Below are 9,553 nucleotides of genomic sequence, written 5' to 3' on the forward strand. Positions count from 1 at the left end.
CCCCTTCCCTCTTCTCACCCCCATCCTCTACGCAGATCTCACCAAATACGGCTCGCACATCTACGTCCTCGTCCGCCGGGGCGAGCTCCGCGCGTCCAAGATCATGGCCAAGCGGCTCATGTCGCACCCCAAGGTCACCATCCTCTGGAACACCGTCGCCGTCGAGTGCCAAGGCGACGGCGACCTGCTCAACAACCTCCGGATCAAGAACGTGCTCTCCGGCGAGGAGCGCGACCTGCCCGTGAACGGCCTCTTCTACGCCATCGGGCACGAGCCCGCGACGGCCCTCGTCCGCGACCAGCTCCAGACGGACGACGACGGATACATCGTCACCGTCCCCGGCACGACCCAGACGTCCGTCAAGGGCGTGTACGCCGCCGGCGACGTGCAGGATAAGCGCTACCGCCAGGCGATCACCAGCGCCGGCTCGGGCTGCATGGCCGCCCTCGAGGTCGAGCGTCTGTTGGCAGAGGAAGAGGAGGAGCTCGAGGAGGAGTGGAGGGCGGAGGGCGAAGGCCACAAGCTGCCGGAGGACGAGGCGATGAAAATTCATTAGCGAGGTTCGGTTCGATCTCAGGGGGACATAGACAGTGTATTTAAGTATTGTAGCAGCAGCATACTAGATGGCAACGATCGCAAATTTCCGTGGGAGATTGGCCTTGTCGTCGGATTCGTCGCTCCGCACGCACACTTCGGTCTCGCAACGACACCAAGTTATCTTCAAGAATGAAAAAGGTATTAGAGTATAGAAAACATATAAACAATTCCGCCCCCGACAGGAGATATACATAAGCAAAGACGGGCCACGTCTTATACGCGCGTTATGGCCACTCAGTCCCATGATATCCACTCCCCGTACATGTTGGGCCGCTCCCCCCGGATGTACGACTCGAAGGTACGTTTGAGCACCGCGGACCACGAAAGATCTCGTTCGTCGTCTAGCACCGAGTCCTGGGGCAGCACGACCTCCGCAGGCGCGGGCACGGGGACCGTCGCGAGTCCGCCGGCGACGGGAGTCTTCTTCTTCCCTCCCGCCTGCGCTGCCAGCCGCTCGCGGGCGAGCTTCTCACCGCGGGCGAAGCGCTCGCCTAGGTCGGGCCAGTTCCGCCCCTTGTCGACGGGTTTCTCCCTGTTAAACGAGCACGGGATTCAGCGTCGAACGAGAGTATTACGAGCCTCGAACGTATCGCAACGTACCAGTTGTTGTGCCAGTGGTAGGCGTACGCGCCCCGGTAGAACGCGTCGAACGACGCGGCGCTCGCCTCGCCGCCGCTCCTGGCCGGCGTGTCGAAGAACTCCTCGAACTTGCTGTCCCAACTGTAATACGGGAAGGGCGGCCGGTCCCGCTGCTTTCCCTCCATGTTCAAAAAGTCCGGGTCGAAGAGCGCGTCCGGTATCCGGTACAGGAGCGGCTTCATGTGCGCGTCGTGGACGTACTGCGTGATCGTGAAGGGATGGAACGGGATGTCGCCCTTGTTCGCCATCGCGGTCTTGAGCAGGAACGAGCCCAGCGCCGAGTTCTGGTGCATCCGCAAGATCGCGGTGTTGTACCACTCGTGCACGGACCACCGCATCGCGAACGCGCCCTTCCAGCCCCAGAGCTCCTCCCAGTCGCGGAGGAGCACGTTGTCGACGTCGAGGTAGATCCCGCCGAAGGCGTGCGTGACGAGGAAGCGCGCGAGGTCGGACATGACGACCTGCGCCGCGTCGGCCTGTTTCAGTTCGACCATCGGGTCCGTCGGCGCGAGGCCCTCCGTGTCGATCTCGGCGGGAGCCATGCCCGGGTTCGTCATCCCCTCGCCGACCTCGGACGCGGCGGCCTGCGCGACTTTGGGCTTGACGACGAGCTTGCCGAGCACCGGGTGCTTCCGCCAGCCGTCCAGCTCCGGTAGCGCGTCGAGCCGCTCGGTCGTGTTCCACAGCTTGAACTTGATGACCTCGCTGAAGCGCGAGTGCAGGAAGGGCGAGCTCCAAGGGTTGGCCGCGAGCGTGTCGAACAGCTGCTTGCGCGCGTGCGGGTTCGGGATCGAGCCTGACACGCCCGGGTTGATCCACACCCAGAACTGGGGGCGGCAGCCGGGACGCGTGACGGTCACGTTCGCGGGGACGTCGAGCGCGAGGTTCTGCGTGTACAGATAGGACACGAGAGTCATGTAGGGCTTGTCCGTAAACGGCCCGGACCAGTAGATGTGGAAGATGCGCGGACGCTCCGGGTCGCAGTCGCCCTTGCTCTCGTCGAGGTCATGGTCAGATGCTCGGGGGTGCATGAGCATGCGCTTCGGGAGGTCCGCGATGAGGCGGGGCTTGGACTTCGCGAGAGGGTTGGGCGAGAGCTTCGGATCGTCGAGCCAGGGCGAGCGGGCGTTGGTGAGGGTAGTCGAAGATTTGTCCGATGAGGTCGGGCGGTTCTCTGAGAAGATGTATTTCCATTCGTCCAAGTTGCCGCGGCGGAGACGTGGGCCGTGGTCGAGACCGCCGGCGATGCGCATAACTTGCAAGCAGTCGCGAACATACTTTGGAAGGCTGAGGTCAAAAATAGGTGAATCAAGGATAACTGTGTGGGATTCACCTGATCGGTCGAGAAGTCGCAGAATTGGAGGACCTTGTCAAGGTCGACCGCCGAGCCAAGTATTGGGCGAGGAGGGTATGCAACGTCGGGTTTCTTGGGCTCAATGACGTGGTATTTTCTCGAGGGCCCGATGCCGACCGTGGCATTATCGATACCTTCTAGCAGGAATGGTGGTAAACCGGGATGTTGCCGTCCTAAAGGTCGTAGCTGCATGTCAGGGGAAATAGCGGGGTTGAATAGGCGGTGAGGGACGCCAATCTGCGCGGGTACTGGAGCAACGATCAGTATCTCTATTCAAACATGCAAGATACGATATACTCACTTCTTCGCCGTGTGGGGTAGTTACCGCTTTTGATTTCCCACTCGTACACCTCCCGAAGTTCATCGAGCCCGAACACAAGGGTCGACTCGTGTCCGGTCACGGCGTTCGCCACCGCCTCGCCCCAGCCCTTGCCCTCGTTCCGCGAGGCCGCGAGCTTGTGCCAGACCATCCGCACGTTGAAGATCATAAACAGACCCACAAGCACTAGAGCGAGTACCCCCCGCGGTTTGATGTTACGTTTTCGAAGAACCGAGGCGGCGGCAGGCGGTATCGGGAGGGGCACACGATATCTTCTGTGGCCGATGGCGACGGGTATGGTGGTGATGAAGTTAGACCACCATGGTGACGGCCCGGTGTGTAGAGGCCCAGTTAGTCGGTCCTTGTCGATGAAGGCGTTCGACCATGAGTTATGGGAGGGCAAGACACCGCTGCCATTGGTGTAGCGGCTTGGATCGGTCATACGTCGCGTCGAGCCTGTTTGCATCACCGAGCCAGACGTGTTTTCGTATCTGCACTTCCGAGTCTTAGAGAGACCTCGGAGAATACGTGCAGGTCCAAACGCACCGTTGGAGGTTGCAAGTCTCCTTGCCTTCCACGTAGCACCCGCTCCTGGGAATCCGGCCGCGGCCTTTTTGATCGCGAAGGGGTATTGTCGGATTAGCGAGGAAAATATCAGAATCGCCTTGTAGTGTTAGATGAAGGACATGCAGCAGGAGCGGCAGCTACGCTCAGTGCAGGCGACAGCGAAAAGCCAAAGTGTTGGCCACGACGGGGAGAACGACATGCGATGGCTTGGCGGTTACCTAAAACGGAAAGTTTGGGCGCAATTTCGTGGAAAACATGGCGCAAAATCATCGTGCGGTGCCCCACGTATCAGCCAACGCGGGATCTTGGCCTCGCTCTCCACTTGCTTGCTCATCTGTGATAATGGGACGCTGGCTCGTTGGCGATGCTCACGTCGTAAGGAATTTCCTCGAGAAATTCCATGAAACAACTTAGCCCGATACCTCTCGCTTGGTCCAAGATCGACTACGCATTTCCCGAGTCACTCCTCGACAAACTACATGTTAAACAATCCCGCCCGTCTCCGTGCACGTCAGTGGACCCAATCTGTGTTACCGGAGACCGCAAGGCTGAGCTTCTACGTCCGCCCTGGCCCGCTCATCGCATTTCTGGAACTCTGTGGACGCATACGTGAATTGACCATCTACCCACCGCTCACGCGGAGCCACATATACCTCATCCGCTCACCGTACGAAGGGTTGCATCGTGAAACTTGACGCATGTATAGCCGGGAACGCCGCCATCCTGTTTTGCCTTCCCGCATCGTCTGGACCTCCGTTCAAGATGCGATTTTCCCGTGGTGCGAGGCCCATGACCCGGTCGTAGACGCGCATCTGCGCTCGTGCTTCTGCCATCTTCATCCGATGCGTACGGAAGAACACTTTGCAGCTGTGACAGGACGTCTATCTTCCTTTCTATGCGCAGCGGAGATGTGAATCCCCTACATCCGCTCCGATGTGAATCGCCGGCGATTCGGTGGCGATTCTATTGGTCACCGAGCGCACCACACCTCTGCCCACTGCCTGGGCCACCGTTAAATCCAAACGGTTTATTCGCACTCAAGGTCGACCTTCGGTATCGATCTTTTCTGTGCATTTCCTCTCACGTATCTATCTTTGGCGACCCTCCTAGTTCGCGTCAGCCCATCGGTCTCTGAACTTCGGGCCGCCCTGCCTCCTCCCGGTCTCGCCCTCGCTCCGGATTGAAGTCCGATTTCGGCTCTGCGCCTGTGTAAGACGCGTGGATGGCGTGTTTAGATACTTTGAACGGCGATAAATAGGGCCGCGGGCGTACGAGACTTGTCTTGCACGCCTGACTGTCATCTTCGTTAGCGACCCCCCCCCCCGCCGTCCGCTCCATCTTCGGCCTTTGCGAAAACGCGATTTCGATCGATTCCATTGAACACTAGACAAGAAGATCCATCCTTGGCTGCTGGCACCGCGTGCGCTCCGATCGTGACAAACAGCACCCTCCTGCGTGAATATCCTACGCTATGTCGCCAGTGGGCAGCACCGTACTTGTCGCCGTACTCCTTTCCGCTTGTGAGTTCCCATTCTACTGTCCGTCCGAGGCTCTCTCGGTTTCCAACGTTAACCTTTGACGCGTGACAGCATTCCTCATCCTACTAATCGTCACCGTCGTCGGGATCCGATACCGCTCCTACTTCGCCGAGCCACAACCAGGCCTCGTGCGCACCGCGCCCATATCTCTTGATATCGCACGCGGTGATCCGCCTTTGCCGCCACCATACGAAACGGCGGGCGCGCCTCCGGCGTATCCGTACGAACTGGATGCGAAGATAGATCTCCCCGTACCGCCAGTCCCGGCTGCGATGTCCGGAGCTGGCAACGACGACATCTTACGGAACGCGGTTGATCGGATGCGACCATGGCGGACGATGGATACGGGGCCGCGATGCATGGTCTGACGAGCATCGGACGATGAAGTTGAGCATAGCGATGACAAGTGTGCTCGCCCGCCCTTCGTATCCGTCCGCAGATCACGAGGCTTCGACATAGCTCGACCCAGCCGACCCAGCCGATCGCTCCTACGGTAAACTTCTGACCCAATCCTACGACAAGGAGTCACATGGGGTGGTATACGTTCGCGAGAAACGAGATTAAGTACATGTATTGATAGCCCATAATGTAGGAAGACAATATCTATTGACATCTAGCTGCCTTGAACTGATGAGCTATACGCCTTCTGACTCCCCTCAAGGACGGACTTTCATGATTGGGCGCTGCTAAGAGGCGCGATCGAGCGTGATTGTCCGCGACTATTCTTTCTGGGAGCAAGTGGGTCAATACAGGGAGGACAAAACACTATAACGACATGATTGATCTTTATACACATGCCAAAAACCCCCGGCAAATTAGTGAGCTCATAATATCTGATGATCATATAGTCACACTACGTTGTAACATTTAGTAGGGAGCAACGGAGTAGCATGCCAAACACGTAGTTTTTGGAAGAGTCAGAATTCCCAGTGTCGCTACGGAAAGTCTGGACGTACTTATACATCAACGAAAAGGGAGCAGAAAAGTGGACACACCCGAACTCGAATCGGGGACCTCTCGCATGCCTGTGCGTGCTAAGCGAGCGTGATAAACCAGCTACACCATGCGCCCGTGCCTGACATCGCCATGGAGGTACTATATGATCGTATCACAGCACAATATCATCACCCTCGAAGGACCTCACCTACCATAGCGCGCACACGACCCCTTAACCGTTCTGTCTGCTGCTGATCTGATGGAGTTGAACTGGACGCCGCGACCCCCCGCGCAGGTTCAACTCCGAGGGGCCCTGGACGAGAATCCTTCCACGTTATACGCTCTCTGTTGTATATGACGAGGGCATTATGGCCCTCGGCCCTGTCGCCTCCGCCCTGCACGCGTCCGTCAGGAATGGTGCTATGATCTGGTTCCTGCACTCTCCGGGATCGTTCGAAGTTTTGGCGGGAAGTTGTGCAGACCAGTCATTGCTTTCGCCGGCGCAGACCCCTTTAGGGACCGCGATAGGATGAGAGCCTCTAGTGATCCCGTGCCTCGCACCACGATAAGCTGGCCGACGACCAGCAACAATCGGGAAACGGCGTTCCATTGTTTTTATTGTCCCTCTCCTAAAGTAAACCCTATATCCAATGTTATCAATTACACCCGTCGGCGCGTTCACGGAGACCAGGGGCAAGTCGCTTGGCCTCCGACGCCGGCAGTTAAGAAGGTGAAATCGCCGTTCTCATCAACGTAGAAGCAGTCCTCCAGACGGATTCCGACCTGCAGTCCTTGTCAAACTTCGGCCCACGATAGTGTTGTCGAAAGCGAACGTTACCTTGCCCTCGATGTAGATCCCGGGTTCGTTCGTGAAGGTGTGGCCGATTTGGATCACCTGCAGGCACGCTGTCAGCACGGTCTCTGGCATATCGATCCCAGCACGCACGTCGGAGCTTCCGCCGCGGAGGTAGGGTTGTTCGTGGACCTCGAGTCCGATACCTGGCGCGAGGCGCGTTCAATCGAGAGCACTAGCCAGACGTGCGGGAGAGCACACACCGTGTCCGAGCCGATGGGTGAAGTACCTCCCGTACCCGCCGTCCTCGATGACGGCCCGAGCGGCTTCGTCGACCTCCCGAGTGATGGTCCCGTTCTTGAACGTCGACGCCTTCGTCTGCGCCGCGTGCACGAGCTTCCACAGCGCGAGTTGCTCCTTGGACAGGACCGTATCTTTCAGCGCGAAGGTCTGGATGTACGGGGAACCCAGATCAGCCTCGTGCCATTATCGGGAGTAGCGGTGGGATGGGATACGAACCCTCGTCACGTCGCTGAAGTACGAGTGTAACCCTCCGCCGCAGTCGAAGAGGGCAAAGTCGTTCTTGCCCAGTACGCGGTCGGTGCCGCTTCCGTGCGGGAGCGCGGCGTTTTCTGCACCGCATCTGGGTGAGCCGTACGCACGCGAGTACGTGTTTCCAACCGTACGTACCTCCAAAGAGCACGAGAGAGTCCAGGTCATGGAGGCCCGCCGCGCCGAGAGCTGCCAGGATCATGTCCCGCGCCTCCGACTCGCGGATGCCAATGTACATCTTATCGCGCACCTCGCGGACAGCGAGCACGGTGACCTGAGCGAGGACAACGTCAACAACGCCTCCCTAAGATGCGCGCACGCCAGCAGAAAAGCCTCGCGCACCTCGTTGACGCACTTCAGAATTTCCAACTCGGCGGGAGACTTGCGCTCCCGCAAGTACCGGATCTCCAAGGGCGCGGATTCGACGGCGACCGACTCCGGGACGGCGCCGCGCAGGCCGTCGACGATGAAGTGCCGAATGGACGCGTCGACGAAAATCTTCCCGCTACCACCCCCGATCGCGGAGACGGCGATCGCGTACGGGTCCGCCTCCTCCGGCCAAGCGGCGTACTCCACGCCATCCGCCGCGGGCACCTCGAGCAGCTTCGCGCGCGTCTCTTCGAAGTAAGGAGTGAGGATCGTGATCTTGGGTTGGACTTCGCCGAAAGCGTCAAACGCGGGGGAGACGATGAGCAGCAACGGGCGCTCGGAGAGGTGCCAGCTCGAGCCGGAGATGTTGCCGAAGAACTGGGCGTTTGCTCCGGGCTCGGCGATGTAGGCGGACGCGTTGAGAGACGCGAGCGTCTGCGCGAGCGCCGTCTGGCGCGCGTGGAACTCGTTGGCGGAGATGGGTGGGATGGACGCGCAGTGGGAGGCGAGGTGGGCGTAGGATTCCGGGGACGTCGCTGGGACCGTCGGTGTCGTGCGTCGGATGAACGAGGACGAGCCCCACAAGTAGAGGGCAGCGCAGAATGCGAGGAACAGGACGCCCTGCAGACGTTGGACCGCTCAGTATAGCTCATGTGTAGGCGACAGGTAGGGTTCTGACCAGCTTTGACGCTCTTATCTTGGATGGACCGAGCTTCACGACGAAGAACGCTTCATCGTCAAGCGCCTTTCCTTCGTCGACTGCAGGACCGACCATAGCATTCGGTATGGCGCTCTCCAAATCCTTACTTTCTGCCATGAAAGAGGACGGGATGGTTCAAGTTGAGACGAGCGGAATCCCTTTCCGGTTCATGCTGTGGACGAGTGCATGTGACGTGCAATCGTAGTCACGTATCCCTGCGTAGCGTTTGTCCGCGCTCATTGTGGAATGATGCGTTCTCCTCTTAAGCTTCATCCTGCTTACGGACCTACCTATGAGTTCAGAAAATGACACAGATGTGTTGGTCGCTGTTGTTGCTGGCCTTCTCGACTCGCCAACACCAAGCACCGAGATCATGCTGAACACACTGGTCGAATGTGATGGCAACGCGTCGCGCGCAGCCCCAGGCATCCTCAAAATGAGCAAACATCGAGCACGAAGAAGAGGAAACGCAAGTCAAATGTGATGAACGACTGGTTGAGTCAGGCCAACCCTTACCCCAGCGCTGCGACTTCATCCCCGAGTACACGTTCAGCCAGCGAAGACGACCTCCCCTCTGCTTTCTGGCTTCGGGAGGGCTGCTCCTGATGAAATCAGAAGGCACGGGCTGGTGCTTGAATTGGCCAAATGAATCATGCACGGTCATGCTCATGTACTCGTAGCTGTACTCCACTCTGCTTGTATACTCTGTGTCGTCGTTGCAGGTTTGCGACGAAAACCCAAAATTAGTTCAAGGAAAATCTTGATGCTACACCGCCAGTTCGGTCTCATGTGGCAGCCAGCTGTGGCCGCTGTGGCGTTGACCTGCGTTCTCCGGATGGCTAACATGCCCATTCCATCCAGCCTCCAGAATTGATAGCCAATCACATCAGTGTGGTGCCATTTGGGCTGGCAGCGGTGTGGCTGAGCAGATGGAGGGCAGCTGTGAAGGATATCCGTGTCAATGCCTGGATCAGTCCGAATACAAATGAGCCACATATACCAGTCATGCCGCTCATGTACCAATTACATTGTGCACACATTCACTCGCGCATCCATGTATACATAGAAACAATATGTATTGCAGTATATACATGATGATGCCATATACACGTCAAATAGTAACACCAGGCAGTTGTTCGTCGACACCACATTGGAATGCATCCGGCACTTCGTTGAGCTCCTGATCGGG

At 58.3% G+C, this 9,553-nt stretch overlaps 4 protein-coding genes and 1 non-coding gene across 5 annotated transcripts in view; 2 read left to right on the forward strand and 3 right to left on the reverse strand.

Moving 5' to 3' along the window:
• Positions 1-556, forward strand: part of PUNSTDRAFT_61123 (thioredoxin reductase) — a gene marked incomplete at both ends in the record, with an annotated part of 1,712 nt that extends 1,156 nt beyond the window's left edge. The window contains one exon of the mRNA XM_007379937.1: positions 36-556. Within this exon, the coding sequence (XP_007379999.1) occupies positions 36-556 (521 nt within the window). The remainder of the gene's footprint in view (positions 1-35) is intronic.
• Positions 557-831: 275 nt separating this feature from the next.
• Positions 832-3,060, reverse strand: PUNSTDRAFT_61548 (uncharacterized protein; the record flags this gene model as incomplete). The annotated part of the gene is made up of 4 exons (XM_007379938.1): positions 832-1,125; positions 1,194-2,513; positions 2,570-2,838; positions 2,892-3,060. The coding sequence occupies 4 exons, from the start codon at positions 3,058-3,060 to the stop codon at positions 832-834; spliced, it is 2,052 nt and encodes a 683-aa protein (XP_007380000.1).
• Positions 3,061-4,821: 1,761 nt separating this feature from the next.
• Positions 4,822-5,414, forward strand: PUNSTDRAFT_49740 (uncharacterized protein). The gene is made up of 2 exons (XM_007379939.1): positions 4,822-4,996; positions 5,066-5,414. Exons 1-2 carry the CDS (start codon positions 4,948-4,950, stop codon positions 5,380-5,382), a joined length of 366 nt encoding a protein of 121 aa, XP_007380001.1. The 5' UTR covers positions 4,822-4,947; the 3' UTR covers positions 5,383-5,414.
• A 586-nt stretch (positions 5,415-6,000) lies between these two features.
• Positions 6,001-6,085, reverse strand: PUNSTDRAFT_t21. The gene has a single exon. It is a non-coding gene; the product is annotated as a tRNA-Ala (tRNA).
• A 248-nt stretch (positions 6,086-6,333) lies between these two features.
• Positions 6,334-8,459, reverse strand: PUNSTDRAFT_97166 (Creatinase/aminopeptidase). Its single transcript, XM_007379940.1, has 8 exons — positions 8,344-8,459; positions 7,638-8,285; positions 7,434-7,569; positions 7,263-7,375; positions 7,007-7,193; positions 6,897-6,949; positions 6,789-6,845; positions 6,334-6,733 (listed from the first exon to the last, which is right to left on the reverse strand). Exons 1-8 carry the CDS (start codon positions 8,437-8,439, stop codon positions 6,629-6,631), a joined length of 1,395 nt encoding a protein of 464 aa, XP_007380002.1. The 5' UTR covers positions 8,440-8,459; the 3' UTR covers positions 6,334-6,628.
• Positions 8,460-9,553: the final 1,094 nt, after the last annotated feature.

Source organism: Punctularia strigosozonata, assembly GCF_000264995.1.
Source record: "Punctularia strigosozonata HHB-11173 SS5 unplaced genomic scaffold PUNSTscaffold_2, whole genome shotgun sequence".
NCBI lineage: Eukaryota > Fungi > Basidiomycota > Agaricomycetes > Corticiales > Punctulariaceae > Punctularia > Punctularia strigosozonata.

Coding starts and splice junctions, on each gene's coding strand:
- PUNSTDRAFT_97166 (XM_007379940.1), bottom strand. CDS start 8,439: ATGGTCGGTCCTGCAGTCGACGAAGGAAAGGCGCTTGACGATGAAGCG. Junction 7,376..7,433: donor CTCTCTCGTGCTCTTTGGAG/GTACGTACGGTT, acceptor GATGCGGTGCAG/AAAACGCCGCGCTCCCGCAC. Junction 6,846..6,896: donor TCCGCGGCGGAAGCTCCGAC/GTGCGTGCTGGG, acceptor GCGTGCCTGCAG/GTGATCCAAATCGGCCACAC.
- PUNSTDRAFT_49740 (XM_007379939.1), top strand. CDS start 4,948: ATGTCGCCAGTGGGCAGCACCGTACTTGTCGCCGTACTCCTTTCCGCT. Junction 4,997..5,065: donor CGCCGTACTCCTTTCCGCTT/GTGAGTTCCCAT, acceptor GACGCGTGACAG/CATTCCTCATCCTACTAATC.